We start from the raw sequence: 16,262 nt of genomic DNA, 5'->3' as shown, positions 1-16,262 counted from the left end.
TTGGTGCCAAAGCTGTAAGTACTGCTGATACAACTGTGGTTTGTCCAGAATAGAAGGAAATGTTAATTTTTAGTGAGTGTTAGTGAAAAATAAAGGTGTGATTTTTTTCCCCCTTACCACTGAAGTTCATGGGCTCCCTGCATCCTGGTGCAGACGAGAGAGCCTGAGTCCTGCTTGGCGGTGTCTCTGGGTGACCTTGGGCAGAGCCCACATCCCTGTGCCCCTCCGCGGTTCTTTGCCCCTAGAGCGAGACGGGGATTCCTGTGCTGCCTGGCCGTGGGGCTTCTGTGAGGACCCACGAGATGAGTCACGTGGAATGTCTTTGTAAACTGTGACGCCCCGTGCTGCCATGCAGTGCCACGCTATTATTAGCGGTCGTGTGAGCTCATGTTTGGCCCTCTAGCCCAGCGTGGACCGAGAGACTTTTCCTGGCCAATTCCCCCAGGGTTCCTGGGAATCAGTCCGTTTTGGGGAACTGGCCTGCCCCTGAGAGGCTGCTTCCTGCAGGGTGACCTCATGGGTCATTAGGGAGGGTGGTGGAGATAGACTGAAATGTACTTGTGGGCAGGGTGTGGGTGGGGAGCAGACCCTGCCCATCCTCCTGGGTGGCATGGGGGTCTGAGGCCAGTGCTGGAGCAGCCTAGGCTCTCCCTCTTTTAAAAAGAATTAGCTAATTAATATGGCTGCATCAGATCTTAGTTGGGGCACATGGGCTTTGTTGCTACACAGCATGTGCATCTTAGTTCCATGACTAGGGATTGAACCCACGTCCCCTGCATTGTAAGGAAGATGCTTAATCCCTCCGGGAAACTTCTGAGCCTCAGTTTCCTCATCTGCAAAGTGGGAACATTTTCCCCTACCTACCTCACAGGGCTGGTAAGGTAAGACTGTTGCGCATGTACTCTGCTTGGATTGGGCCTAGTAATCAGTGAGCTGTTTTTTATTTGAGGGCATGTCTGGACATGGGGGGCTGAGGATTCTATGGCAGAGGCAGGGCTGTGAGCCCTGTGAGGAGGAGACCTGGGGAGAGGCAGGGCTGGATTCCAGGGTAAGAAGCGTAAACCTAACACAGAAACCAGGAAGAATCAGGGAGGAGAGAGAAAGTTACCTATTTTTTCTTTTTTTTCAAGTTTTTCCCAATAAACAGGTGTTACCTCTATGAAAGTGAAAGTGTTAAGTCACTCAGTCATGTCTGACTCTTTGTGACCCCGTGAACTGTCCATGGAATTCTCCAGGCAAGAATACTGGAGTGGGTTGGGTTGCCATTCCCTTCTCCAGGGGATCTTCCCCACCCAGGGATCAAACTCGGGTCTCCTGCATTGTAGGCAGATACTTCACTATCTGAGCTACCAGGGAAGACCATTACCTCTATAATCAGAGCAAAATAATTTTTTTTCCTTTTTGCTGCACCGCACACTTTGCGGAATCTTAGTTCCCTGACCAGGGATCGAACTTGTGCCCCCTGCAGTGGAAGCAAGCAGTCTTAACCACTGGACTTCCAGGGAAGTCCTTCCTCAGCTTTTTTAGTCTGGCATTTCTGACAGGGGGTTGAGAATCAGGGGCCCCCAGGCTCTGAGGTGGGCACCTTTGGGCAGTGTGGCCGTTTTCTGTCTACCATGGGGGATGAGGTTTAGGTTTCCCCACTGATATGGGGCGGGGGGTAGTCTCTGACAACCTTACTGAGTAGCCACAGGGCAGGCAGAGTCCAGTGGAGCTTGGCCCCTCTCTCCCCACTTCCGTGTTTTTGGGGTGAGGGGCTCAACCGGGTCACTGAGCTGTCTTTGAAGGGAAGGCTGAGCTCCCCACCCTCCTGGCGATTCCCTACCAGCTCCCTCCGTTGGATCAGACAGCCCCTGGATGCAGGAGTCCCGGGGGGTGGAGCGGCTCCGTGAGGTCTAAGAACCTCCGAGGAAAGCAGAGTTCTGCTCTTTGCCCCCTCCTCACGTCCCAGAAGCCTCTTCCCAGCCCCCACCTCAGACCCCGAAAGCTTAACCCCGGCCTATGTCCCGCCTTCACCAGCTTCTGCTGCCCACATCCCAGCAGACCCAGCCATGCGGCCCACAAGCCAGCCTTTGTGGACTCACCCTCTCCTGTGGACCGTGCCAGGAGGGGCTGACTGCATTCTGCCTGCAGCTGGGACAAACCCCCAAGGGCCCTGGGCCCCCCTTGGCTACCACGGAGAGATGGAGCTGGCATGAAAGCAACATCCTGCATTTTCAGAGATGAACTGTGGTGAAGGGTGGGCCTGGAGAGGCAGCTGCTTGTGTGAGAAAGACCATTCATTCATTCATTCACTTCTTCAATAGATGCTTACTGAGACCTTGTTCTGTGCCAGGCTCTGGGTTGGGGGAGCTTGTGTGCTGAGACACAGGACTCTTGCCCATTTAGGGAAAAAGACTGTAAGGAAACACCCTGCCTTAGAGTCACTCAGGGGCCCCCATTTCCAGGGTTTCTGAGTCAGTAGGTCTTGGTGAGGGTGTAAGAATTTCAAAGTTCCCTGATGTACCCAACACTGCTGGTCCAGGGACCACACTTTGAGAAGCACTGTGATTCAGGACCAGGTGGAAGAATTTTGAGTGGTTTGTATCCTCTTTATTTTCTAAACTATTTCTGTGGTCATCATTTACTTTCATCAATAGAAAAATCAGTTATTTAAAAGGTTATTTTTTAAGTGGTCCTGCAAAATTGACTTCAGTGCACTGGATGTGGTCCTGTGATGAGAGGTGTCACCTCTTATGATCTAAACGTCACACATCTTTTTTTAAAAATCTCATTTATCTTTAATATTCATTTATTTATTTGGCTGAATGGCGTCTTCGTGGTGGCACGTGGGATCTTTGTCGAGTCATGTGGGATGTTTCGTTGTGGCGCACGAGCTCCAAAGTGTGCAGGCTCAGTAGTTACGGTACGTGGGCTTAGTTGCTCCTCAGGGATCCTAGTTCCCTGACCAGGGGCTGAACCCACATCCTCTGCATTGCAAGGAGGATTCTTAACCCACTGGACCACCAGGGAAATCCCTAAATGTCATACATCTTTTAATGCAGCCGAGCATCATTAGTCGTGCATGCCCTGCACTTCCCTTTGGCTCTTCCTGAGCTTGGGGTCCACTCAGACCCCCACATCCTCCTCATCAAGATGGTCTATAAATGGTATGGTGAGGATTTGAACACAGGCCCATCTGGAGGCTGGTTTAGCTTGGATTTGGCCAACTGGCCCACACTTCCTGAGTGCCGTTTCCTTTATGCTTCCTTAATCTTGCCAGCTGAAATGCATGTGGACCCCTCACTTCCTCATTTCTTTAACTGGTGTGATCATTGACTGGGCCACTTCCTCCTTCTCCACGGATTAGTTATCTATTTTATATATAGTAGTTCAGTTTCTCTCTTTAGTCTACAGTCTTATTTAATGCGTTCAGCCACACGAAAGGTAGATCCTTTTATTTGTGATTCGTTCACATCTGCTATTAGACATAGTGATCATTGGTTTCTTCTCCCGGGTCTCCCCACTGCTACACTTTGTCTAATGATTGCTGCAGGTTGGTGTGTCTCCTTATGGTTGTTTGCCTAACCAGACATGACACTGTACACTCAGGATGTTGGTCCCTATGCTGGGTGTGGGGGATACAGCAGGGAGTGAGATAGACATGGGGAAACCCCCCGACCCTGCCCCTGGCACTCACAGTGTCTCTGGGAGATAGACTGTTAAATGAAGAATTACTGATGTGTTCATGTGGACAAAGGGGAAGTGAAGGACATCTGGGAACTGATGTCAGAGGTGGTCAGGAGCTGCCTTGAGGAAGTGAGGTCACCCCCCTCAATCCAACCCCCTCCACTTAAAACCCAAGCTCAGATTCTTTTATTTTGTTGGTTTTCCTGGGTCTTCGTTGTTACGCACAGACTGCCCTCTCTAGTTGCAGTGCATGGCTTCTCACGGTGGCTGCTCCTGTTACAGCGCATGGCTCGATAGCGCAGCGTCTTCAGTAGTTGTGACCCATGGGCTTAGTTGCCCCACGACATGTGGAATCTTGCCAGACCAGGGATCAAACCTCTGTCCTCTGCATTGGCAAGCAGTTTGCCTAGCCTCACCTTTCCCCTGTAGCCCCCCTGGCCACTTTGCTGTGTCCTGATACACTGAGCTCTTTCCTGCCTTAGGGCCTTCGCACACACTCCGCCCATCCCTCTGTCTCATGGGTGTTCCTTCCGCCTCAGCTCAAATGTCCCTTTAGGGGTGGCCTCCCCAGCCATGTCCTCTAACATAGCACGTTCCCCCATCACTCTATCATATTACCCACGTGTTTTGTTTTGGGTTTTTTATCTTCATAACTCTTAACAGTATCTGAGGGGTTTTTTAATCTGTCCATTTACACTGTGTCTAGCCAGTGAGACTTGGGGCTCCACACAGACGGTACAGAAAGGGCCACGTTCGTCTTGGTTGCCATCTCCTTCCCCACTCCCCTGCTTGCACAGGGCCTGGTATGCAGTTGGTGCCCATAAATGCTTGTTGAATGAGCCCTTTTCTGCTTCCCCAGTGTATTAGCTTCCTGTTGCTGCTATAAGAAATTACCAGAACTTTAGTGGTTTGCAGCAATCCCAGATTATCATCTTACAATTCTGAAGATCAGAAGTCTAAAAACCAAGGTGTTGGCAGGACTCCATCCCTGTAAAGGCTCTGGCGAGAGTCCATTCCCTAGAGGCTGCCTGCCTCCACTGGCCCTCGGCCCTTTCTCCACCTTCAGCATGCATCGCCCCAACCTCTACCACATCGCTTACTCCTGCTCTGATCGCTTTGCCTCCCGCTTTTTTCTTTTTTTAAAAATTTTTATGTATTTATTTGGCTGCTCCCAGTCTTAGTTGAGGCACGCGGGTTCTTCAGTCATCATTACAGCATGCACGATCTATCTTTATTTTAGTTGCGGCACGCGAACTCTTAGCTGAGGCATATGGGATCTAACTCCTTGACCACAGATCAAACCTGGCCCTCCTGCATTGCGAGCATGGAGTCTTAGCCACTGGACTGCCAGGGAAGTCCCGTACCTCCCTCTTATATGGATGCTTGTGATTACATTAGGTCCACCCAGAAAATCCATGATAATCTCCCAATCTCAAGATCCTTAATTTAGTTAGATCTGTACAGTCCCTTTGCCATGTAAGGTGATATATTCAGATTCTGGGAATTAGGATGTGGGCACTTGGGGGGGTTTGCATTGTGCAGCCTACCACCCTCAGACCACCCCTCCCCCGAGGGGTGCCTAGGACAGTGTCGAGTATGGGTTGTGCTCAAGCACTCTGGCCACTGCCACAGGGCCCAGCGACCTGACCTCTCCTCCCCTCTGCAGGACGAGATCGAGGAGCTGCGGGCAGAGATGCTGGAGATGCGGGACGTCTATATGGAAGAGGATGTGTATCAGCTGCAGGAGCTGCGGCAGCAGCTGGACCAGGCCAGCAAGACCTGTCGCATCCTGCAGTACCGGCTGCGCAAAGCTGAGCGCCGCAGCCTCCGGGCTGCCCAGACCGGCCAGGTGGACGGCGAGCTCATCCGTGGCCTGGAGCAAGACGTCAAGGTGAGCCTGGGCCCCTCCCCAGTCCTCAGAGGTGCCCCTGCTGGGTGGGGTGGTGGGGAGGGTCCTGAGCCCGAGTGGGCCCTGGTCAGCTTACTCCTTGTGTGTCCCTTGGGCAAGTTCCATCATCTCTATGCATGTCAGCATCCTCATCTGTAAATGGGGATCCCTGATGAACTGATAGGCCATCAATATGAATCCTCCCAACAGCAGCTGTCGTGTGAGTCACAGCCACACACCTGGTGCTGGGCTCCATGCTGTCTCTATGCAGTTCTGTGGAAGTTTTCTTTCTTATGCTGAAGGAGAGTAGTGAAGGTCTGGAGTTGGATGAGGCTGTTTATATCTTGGCCCCAATATGCCCTAATTTTATGGTTTTGAGCAAGTCATCTGTGTTTCAGTTACCTCATCTGTAAAATGGGTATAACAGCAGCCCATGCCTCACAGGGCTTTATGAGATGAGATGAGATCAGGTAGGTAAGAGGTTACTGTGTTAGCTACTATTGTTATTCCCATTTTTCTGGATGAGAAAAGTGAGGCTCAGGGAAAGGAAATACCTCTCCAAGGTCACAGGACCCACTGTGTAGCTGGCAGAGCGCACACTCATCAGCCTCCCATGCTGGCTGCCTGACCTCAATGTCCTCGGCCTCAGGGAGCCAAACGATGGCCTGCGGTCTGGCGTGGGGAAGAGTCTGCCTTACCTGACTGTGTGAGCCCAGGTCTGGGAACTGAGAAATCTGGGGGACCTGGCCCGACACCCAGCTCTCAGCACTCAGCACAGTGTCATCCAGGGATGTAGGAGCTGGGGGTGAGGGCATCTCGCACAGCCTGGGGGCCTATGGGGTCTTCCTGCAGGGGGACCTCTGAGCCGAGGGTTGAGGCACAAGAAGGAGTGTAGGAGGAAGAGGGCCCCTCTAAGGGAGTGAAGAGTGAACACCAGCCCCACCCTGGACTTGGCGTCTCCCATTGTCTTGCACGAGCCAGGTGCATCAGGTCTGCTGATGACGAAACAGAGCTCAGAAAGGTTATATCTCCAAGTCCAAAGTGCACCCGGGACCTCCTTGATGGTCCAGTGGCTAAGACTCTGCACTCCCCAAGCTGGGGGCCTGGGTTCAATCCTGCATGCCACAACTGAACATCTGGCAGACTGCAACAAAGATCGAAGATCCACGTGCCGCAACTGAGACTGAGAGCTGCCAAATGACTAAATACAAATACTTTTAAAAAAATCAAGAATGAAGTGCTCCTCGCTATCTGAGAAGGCAGCTTCTGGGATAAAGTTACAGAAATATTCAAATTCCCAGCACCGGATTGAGAGGGTGGCGGGTGAAGGAGAGCCCTAGAGGCTTAGAGGAATCTGAGTTTGGGTCCAGGTAGTTGGGGCTTTCAGGCAGAGACCCAAAAAGTCAGCCTTAGATGAGGAAGGCGGGGAGGAAGGCTGGAGCTGGGAGCAGACTGGCTGGGTGGCTGGTGCCTCCATGGGAGGAGCCGGGAGCAGCTGGTGTGTGTGCAGAGTGTGAGCGGGGAGGCCCCTGGAGTCTGGACAGGGGGGAGCGGGCCCCTTCTGTTGAGATTTGAACCAGCCAATCAGCAATCAGCTTGCCCCTTCCCTCCCTCCTCTCCCTGAGCCTGCAGCTGGGGCGCTGAGCTCATCCATGCCGGCCTGGACTGGACAGCTCTGGCTGCCTCCCTCAGTCCCATGTGCTGGGGACGTTCTGGGGCGTTTCTCGGAGGTTCTTAGAATGCTGACTTCCCTGGTATTGCCTGGGAGGGCTTGATGGACTTAAGTGTGGGGAGGACTGCTTGCTGTCTGGAAGGGACGCTCTGATTTCTCAGCCAGCAAGAGCAGACTGGCATGGGGCCACTTCTTGGGATCTCAGTTTCCTCTCCTCTTAAATGGCGGGCTTAGAGCAGCTGAATTTTCAGGGCTTTAGCAGCTCCAGTGGTTTTAGCAAGCAGGTGGACTGTCGGTGTGGGTGCTGTGAAAGAAACCTCAGGCCTTGGTCCTCCCTCTCCCCCTGCGCCCCCAGGCTCTCTCACTCTTTGCTGGTTCTCACAGTGGGCAGGACCCCACAGAATGCTGGAATGTTGTCCATCATGAGGAGGGCAGAGGTGGGCGCAGAGACCTGCTCTGCCACTTGCTTGCCCTGTGGCTTTGGGAGAGCTGCTTTGCAGCCTGAGCCTCAGTTTCCCCGTGTGGAAAATGGGGGTGCAGCAAGTCTCTACGTGGAGAGAATTTTGTGAGGATAAAATGAAATAGTGCAAGTAAAGAGCATGCTGAGCGCGGGCGCCAGCCCGGGACACTCCCCCAGCAAATAAGTAAATGTTGGTTGGGGTGTTACTGTTATTGTTCAGGAGAAAAACTTAAAGGTGGGATGAATGGCTGGGCCAGGGCGAGGAAGTGGGTGAAATCTCAGCCTCCCTGGATGGATAAGTATCGCCTGGAGGTTTGTTTACCATGCAGATTCCCAGGCCCCAGCCTCAGGGGCTGGGATCCTGTGGGAGGGTATCAGGTTCCAGGAATCAGGGATGAAAATTCCCACCTGAAGAGACCCTTGTAGGGGGCCCCAGGAGACACCAGTAAAACATTTCTTAGAAGCAGTTGCTGGAGAAAATGTTTTGGCTTTGGGTTTACTTCCTGGTGACTTGAGCAGGTTTCTTTCTCTTTTTGTGCCTCAGTTTTCTCATCTGTACAATGGGGGTGACATTCCCACCCTCCCTGGGTTCTTGGGAGCGTGTAGCCACACTGAGTCCACATGCTGCCTGGACATGGGATGTTCCTCAGTGAGGGCTCCCAGCCCCTGCCCTGAGGATTCAGTGTGACAGAGACGCCTTAAAGCCTTAGGCTTAGGAGCCAAGGGGCCGATGAGCGAGCTGGCTGTGGCCTGGAGGCTGCCAGTTGCATTTGGCAGGAGCCGGGCCCCAGCGCTGTAAACAGTGACCTCATGGCTGAGAGCATTTGTTTGTGCTTTGGGGATTTGCCCTGGTTTCCGGAAGCTGCAGCTGCTTCGCCTCCTGTAGTATCTCAGTCTCCCCAACTTGGGGATAGTTGGGAGGGTCGTGAAGGGGTCACATGAAATAGGCAGGTGGGGCCCTTTGAGCCCCTGACGCTGTGAGCACATGTTGTGCTTTAAAAAAAAAAAAAAAATATATATATATATTTAGTTTTTGGCTATGTTGGGTCTTAGTTACATGGGATCTTCCTTGTAACTCCCGTGGAGATCTTGGCACATGGGATCTTCCTTGGGATGCATAGGCTCTATAGTTGTGCCTTAATGGGTGGGATCTTAATTCCCTGACCAGGGAGAGAACCTGCATCCCTTGCATTGGAAGGCAGATTCTCAACCACTGGACTACCAGGGAAGTCCCTGTGCTTATTATTAATACTTTTATTACTGATATTAACACAATGTGTTTTCAAGTTTCAGGCCAACAGCAGGCTCAGATTGAGAGCAAAACTCCAGAGCTGACCCACCTGATTTCAAATCTGGTTCTGTAGCTTCCTAGTGTGTGACCTTGGACAAGTGACCTTTTCTTTCTGAGCCCCAGAATGGGGATGATAAAGTACTTCCTGAGGGTTGAAAGGCACGTGGTGTGCGCTCAGGGAGTGGCCTGATTCTGCCTGCTTACCTGTGGGAGCCAGGGAGCCAAGGGCCACTGAGACTCAGAGAGGGGAAGGGACCGGCCATGGCAGCAAGGCTCCCGCCCTCTAGACGTGTGCTCTCTGTTGCTGTGGGCCTTCATCAGGGGCACCGGGCTCTGTGGGGATCTGAGATTTGTCCACACTGGAATTCTGTAAGCTACCTGGCACTAGGCCTTCTTTACAAGGCACCCCTGGGGATAGAGAGCAGATGGAGAAGGGGTTTCCTGGGGAAGGGGACAGAAGGCAGCTGGGGACTCAGGGAAGGGATGAAATCTGCAGAGTCACTCATGGACCCCAGAAGATCCAGGATTCCACACTGATCATGCCTTCTTGGTGGGGAGTGGGTCACCTGGTCACCAGGTTGAGGCCTTGGTGGGAATGGAGTGGACCCCAGGTGGAGAGGAGCTTGCCCAGGTGGGAGTGTAGTTGGGAGAGGAGCCCCGGGTCCCCCCCAGCAGTTGGTCCCTCAACCCTAGCCAGGGACACAGCCCCCTCTGGACATCTGAGGGTGTGGGTGGTTGGGGGGTGCATCCCCAGCCAAGTTTGGCCAGGTGCAGCTCCCCATGTGTCAGCTATTCACTCCTTCGTTGCCTACCACCCATTTTGCTTGTTGGAGTCTCAGATCTGTTTGTTCATCCAACAAGCACTTATTAGGCACTTAGTATATGCCAGACTCTGCACTGCTGCCAGGATAGAGAGATATGAAGGAGTCCAGACATGGCCTGGATTCTGGACCTCTGTGCTCCACCACTCCTGCCTCCTGGGGGCTAAGCAGATGGATGAGTGAGTGAATGAATGAATGAATGAATGAAGTATTCATCAGGACAGGGGCTCACTGGGTGACCTCACAGCCTAAAACTTGGGACCGGAGCCAGAAGCCTGGGTCTGAATACCTCTAGCAGAAATACTGACCCTAAACTCAAGAGTGAAGCTATGAGATGTTGGACCAAGTTGGATAAAATCAGTGCACAGAGGTGAAGCGGTAATTTTAACACTGCATTACAAATTCATTCTTCTTCTTTTTTTTTTTTTTGGCCACACCATGTGGCATGTGGGATCCCTGACCAGGGATCGAATCTGTGTCTGCTGCATTGGAAGCTTGGAATCTGAACCACTGTACCACCCAAAAAGTCCCCCAAATCATTATACTTTTGAGTACCTGCTATGTTTCAGCCATCAGCCCGAGCCCTGTGTTGTTTATTCCCCACGGCAGCCTTTATGACAAGGCGCTGCCATCCCCTTTTACCGATGAGCAAACCGAGACTTCAGATGGTTAAAAAAACTCGTCCTGGGTCACACACCCAGTGAGGGCTGAAATTAGGCTTGAAGCCAGTTTTGCCACCTGCAACGTCTTTGTTCTGCTAGTGAGAAATTGCTCACCCCACTTTGTGGAGGGGCAAGGTCTTGGGGGCCTAGAGAGACTGTGGAAGGAGCCTGGTGGCCCGGCTTCTGGCCGCCCTTAGAGATCTTCAAGGGTGGAGAGAGTTAGTGGGCAACGGAGGGAGGAGAGAGAGGGAGGCCGAATTTCCTCTCTGGCTGTTGTTTTTCCTGGCCTGCCTTGCGCACTGCCAAGGGGTCTGTGCTGAGCTGGGCCTGGGCCCAGGCAGAAGGCAGAGCCAGGGAGGGCCCTCTTCCCTTCCGGCGGGGAGGAGGTGCCACGGTCATTTCCGAGACTGGCAGGCCCGAGGCGCTGGGCTGTCTGCCTCATTTATCCTTCTTGCTGGCAAAAGTCCTCATACCCCTTGTGGAGTCCTGGCCACACGGCCCTTCAGCCAAAGCCCCCGAGGTCCCCCCACCTCGGCCCACACTATCTCTGTTAGCAGGTCATTTGCGCTCTGAGCCTCTTATTTCCTTGCCAGCAAAATGGGGGCAGAATTGGGGTGAAGACGGGTGAATCTGGCCCACAGCAGGTATCAACACATGCCGGTGCTCAGTCCTCTTAGGGGCTCAGAAGGGCCTCCCTCGGGACTTCCCCGGTGGTCCAGTGGCTAAGACTCCATGCTGCTAGTGCAGGGGCTCCGGGTTCGACCCCTGGTCAGGGAACAAGTCCTGCATGCGGCAGCGAAGACCTGGAACAGCCAAAACACAAGAATATGAAAGAAGAGAAAGAAGGCCTTCCTCATTGCCAGAGACCTCTTTTCCTGTCCTTTCACCCCCACCATCAGGGGATAGGACAGGGGGTGTCCTCAAAGAAATGGAGCGTTGTTGCCGCAGAGCCCTGGAGCCGGTGACCTGGGGTTTGTGGCTCTGTCAGCTCCTCCCAGAGGGATGACCTGGACGGCTGCCCAGCCTCTGTCATTTGGGGCATGTTCTGTATCCCAGACAATTGGAAACAGGCCTCGGGGGCTGTGTCACACTGTGACCCCCAGCAAGCCATGCCCTCTCTGGACTCAGCCTCTCCCAGCAGCCGCCACCACTCACCCAGTGCTCACTGTGCAGGCCCTGGGCCAAGCCTTTGGTGCAACAGCTGATTCAGGCCTCCTGTCGGCCCGTGAGGTTGTGCTATTATTATTGCACCCATTTTGTAGTGAAGGAGACAGAGGCAGAGTAGGGAAATGATTTGCTCAGGAATATATGCTGGTCACTGGCAGAGAAAAAATAGGGTTCAAAGGGCTTTAGGGGAGCCTATCTTGCTCTGGGTTTCCCCTCTATGTATTATTATTTTTTTAAATTTATTTGGCTGTGCTGGGTCTTAGTTGCAGCATGCGGGATCTCTTTAGCTGTGGCATGGGAACTCTTAGTTCAGCGTGTGGAATCTTGTTCCCTGACTAAGGGTTGACTCTGGGCCCCCTGCATTGGCAGCGTGGAGTCTTAGCCACTGGACCACCAGGGAAGCCCCTCCCCTCTCTTTAAAGTGAGCTTCTGGGCCTTCCCTGATGGTCCAGTGGCTGGGACTCCGCCTGCCGGTGCAGGGGACTCGGGTCCAATCCCTGGTCAGGGAGGATTCCACACGTCGCAGGAGCCCGAGAGGCACATCTGCGGGAGCCCGTGTACCTGGAGCCCGTGCTCTGCAAGAGCAGCCCACGACCGCAGCTGGAGAGCAGCCCCTGGTTTCCTCAGCTGGAGAGCGCACGCACTGAAGGCCTCGGGCAGCCAAGACTAAATAAGTACATTCACATGTACGTAAACAAAAATGAGCTTCTGGTCCTGCCATCGGCTCTTGAGAGAACTGGGCGAGAAGGTAGATGGGAGAGGCTTTTGGAAGCATTAAAAGATCCAGATAAATGTAAAGGCACTGCTAAGGATAGACAGGGCCTCTCACTTTCTAGGGGCTGGACTGTAATGTGAACACAGGAAGCATAGGGTTCCTGGGTTTGGGTTTTGGTTCTCCCACTTCCTGGCTGTGTGACCCTTGTTGAGTTACTTGACCTTTCTGTGCCTCAGTTTCTTCCTCTTTAAGTGGGGGTGATAAGAGTAACTGCCTGCCCTGGGGTTGCTCTGTGGCCAAGGTGGGATGGCCCTCAGCCTGCTCACACGCTGCTTGTCACTCGCCTTTGCTCAGGTCTCTAAAGACATCTCAGTGCGGCTGCACAAGGAGCTGGAGGCGGTGGAGAAGAAACGGGCGAGGCTGGAAGAGGAGAATGAGGAGCTTCGGCAGCGGCTTATTGAGACTGAGCTGGCCAAGCAGGTGCTGCAGACAGAGCTGGAGCGGCCGAGAGAGGTGAGGGTCCTGTTCTACCTGGCATGTGGCGGCCCCACCCCAGCCAGTGTCTCTGAACCTCTGTTCTGCACTGTTAGGCCATCCTGGCAGAGCTGTCTATTCATTCATTGGTCCAGCACGTGCTCCCTGAGCACCTCCTGTGAGAACTGTGTGCTGGACACCAAGGACACAGTGATGCTTGAGAGACACCTGGCTCCTGGCCTCCAGGAGCCCAGAGGCCAATGAAGGAGACAGCCAGCCATCAGAGGAGCACAACTGGGTGGGAGATTAGCTGAGAAAACATGCAGCAATGCCCAGCCCTCTACGCCTCAGTCTCATCATCTATAAAATGGGATAGTAGTACTTCCAAGTCATCAGAAAGACTAAGTGGGATACATTTTATGGATGTGCTTTAGGGACGGCCAGGCGCTGGCCACTCGGTATAAAGTCACTGCTGGGGCTGGCCTCTGACTGGTGTCTCAGCACATTTTTAGGACACAGCTGCTTCTTGAATGTGACTCCAGGCACCAGGCTCTCTGTCTTTGCTCAGGAGCGCCCCTCCCACCTGGCAGCCCGTTCTTCCTCCTGCCGTATGTTAGGTGTACAACATGTTAAGCACCATGCCAGACACTTTCTATAATAGGCCCAATGAACTTGTGATTGTACCCATTTTATGGATGGGAAAATGGCCCCGAGGGAGGGAGGAATATCCTCCAGGTCAAGTAGGGCCCACTGGGGTGCACTGATTGGAAACCACCAGCAGAGGCGATGCCTAAGGGCTGGAATCTTCCAGAAGCCAGCGCTCTGTGTCCCAGGCAGCCCGGTTGCCTTCTGGCCCCAGCTGGGCCTCAGCTGTCTCACTGCTCCTGAGGCATCCTAGGATCGAATGTTGTGCTGGGGCACAGGCCTCATCTTCCCGGGGACAGGCATTCCAGCGTTCCAGGACACACCATGGCCCCGAGGCCAGAGCAGTCCTTCAGCTGCCCTTCCCGCTGGGTGTGTTGGTGTGATGTGCCAAAGGCTTCTCAGAGTGGAGAGGGAGGTATGTGCTGCTCAGGGCTCCCAGGGTGGGGTGGGGGCCCCCTTCCCTCAGGCAGCCTCCTGTCCCCCATGACCTGGCCTGGCCTGGTGCCACAGGGCGCCGTCTCCACACATCTCATTGTTGCCACCCTTCATAGTGAAAAGGAGAGACCGTTTCAGAAAGTGCCTTGGAGGTCAGGCTGTTCCCATTGTAAAAGAGGGGAAAAGGTTGGATGCAGGAGACAAAGAGTGCTCAGGGCTGGTGCACTGGGATGACCCAGAGGGATGCGATGGGGAGGGAGGTGGGAGGTGGGTTCAGGATGGGGAACACATGTATACCCATGGCTGATTCATGTCAGTGTATGGCAAAAACCACTACGATATTGTAAAGTAATTAGCCTCCAATTAAAATAAATAAATTAAAAAGAAAAAAAGAGGGGAAAAGGAGGCCCAGGGAGGGAGTGCTTGCCTGAGGTCACCCAGCCTTTCCTTGGCTGAGATGTGGCTGAGACCCTGAAGCCACCTCCCCTTTCTAAGCCTCAGTTTCCTCCTCTGTGACTTCAGGATAGTAACAGTACCTAGCTTACGAGGTTCATGATCAGTCATAAGATTCATAACCAGAGAACACTATGAAGAAGTTAGAAAGAATAAGGTAATATGACAGTTCCTGAAAAAATTAAACACAGAGTCACCAAATAAGCCAATTCTACTTGTGGGTATATACCCAAAAGAATTGAAAATAGGGACATGGACAGATATTGGTACCCCCATATTTATAGCAGACCTCCCTTGTGGCTCAGTTGTAAAGAACCCCCCCTGCCAAGCAGGAGACCCAGGTTCGATCCCTGGGTCAGAAAGATCCCCTAGAGAAGGAAATGGCAACCCACTCAGTATTCTTGCCCGGAGAATTCCATGAACAGAGGTGCCTGATGGGCTGCAGTCCCTGGGGTCGCAAAGAGTCAGACACAACTGAGCACCTAAACAACAACGGCATTCATAGCAGCATTATTCACAGTAGCCAGAAGGTACAAGCAACCGACATGTCCATCAATGAGCAAAGAAATATGTAGTATGTACTTACATTGTATGTGTAATCCTAAGAAGGAATGTGATTCTAACACAGGCTACAATGTGGGTGAAGCTCGAGGACATTGTGCTCAATGAAATAAGCCAAACACGACAGGACAAGTATTGTATGATTCCACTTGGATGAGATACTGAGAGTAGTCAGATTCATAGAAACAGAAGTAGGTTGGAGGCTATCAGAACCTGGAGGGGGAGGGTGTGGGGAGTTATTGGTTACTACATACAGCATTTCAGTTTGGGGTGATGATAAAGTTCTGGAGGTGAGAGGTGCTTATACCACTGGATTGTACACTTGTAAGTGGTTAAAAATGGCAGGTTTTATGTTATGTATATTTTACGATCATAAAAGGAAAACATGGTTAAAATGGTAAATTTTATATTAGGTATACTTTCCCATGGTTTTTTGTTTTTTTTCTTTCTTAAAGGTAGATACATATGCACTAACGTGGAAAGATTTCTAAGGTACATTGTTAAGCACAAAAAGGAAATGATAGAACCATCATTGCATGTTGTGCAATCTCGCTAATCATTTTGGAGACCTGTACAGAACAAACTGGTTTTGAAGCATATGTGTCTATGTGCAAAAATGCATAGCCTGGAGGAAAATCTGGGGAAAAACCCGCTGAACTCAGGTGTTAGAAGTGGTGGGAGTGGGGTAGAGAGTGACCCTTGCTTTTTACTATATGACTCCTGTAGTTAGGGGTTTTTCTTAGGCAGGGCATGGTCATTATTAGTGAAATTTTAAATGAAGTCAAGCATGTTAAGAGTCCTTTGTGGGGCCTGGCACACAGTAGACACTCAAGAAACACTGGTTCACTTCCTACTTATTTATTTGGCTATAGCAGGTCTTAGTCGCGTCATGCGGGATCTTTTGTTGTGAGGCATGCACTCTCTAGGTGTGGTGGACGGGCTTAGTTGCCCCGCAACATGTGGGATCTTCGTTCCCCCACCAGGAATCAAACCCGCGTCCCCTGCATTGCAAGGTGGATCCTTAACCACTGGACCTCCGGGGAAGTCCCTCACTTCCTCTTGAAGGTGACATCAGCAGGGTTGGTTTAGCCTTCCCTGATGTCCCTTGGAGTCTTAGGATCTGGGCAAGGAGGCACGGCCCTGTGTTTATTGGCTGATTGCCTTCTCCCCCCTCCTTCTCTTTCCTGATATGGTTGCTATGGAGACAGGGGTCCCTTAGCAATTCTTCTGCCAGAGCTGCTCTAGTCCCATCATTGAGATCTGCCTTTGCCATCATGACAGGTTGCTGTGGCAATGCTGTCACCCGACTGGGAACAGGAGCCCTTGGCCTGAGCTGATGTGGTTGCTAT

General features: G+C 52.4%; 1 protein-coding gene across 1 annotated transcript in view; it reads left to right on the top strand.

The window, feature by feature from the left end:
* The first annotated feature begins 5,347 nt into the window (after nt 1-5,347).
* The window catches only part of MTCL2 (microtubule crosslinking factor 2), a 45,868-nt gene continuing 34,953 nt past the window's right edge, over nt 5,348-16,262 (top strand). The window contains exons 1-2 of the mRNA XM_068987605.1: nt 5,348-5,560; nt 12,700-12,858. Coding sequence (XP_068843706.1) covers nt 5,363-5,560; nt 12,700-12,858 — 357 coding nt within the window. The 5' untranslated portion in view covers nt 5,348-5,362. The remainder of the gene's footprint in view (nt 5,561-12,699; nt 12,859-16,262) is intronic.

This window comes from Capricornis sumatraensis, chromosome 15 (assembly GCF_032405125.1).
Source record: "Capricornis sumatraensis isolate serow.1 chromosome 15, serow.2, whole genome shotgun sequence".
NCBI classification, from domain to species: Eukaryota; Metazoa; Chordata; class Mammalia; order Artiodactyla; family Bovidae; genus Capricornis; species Capricornis sumatraensis.
Note: the sequence above shows the minus strand (reverse complement) of the source record. Positions and strands in the feature narration are given on the sequence as shown.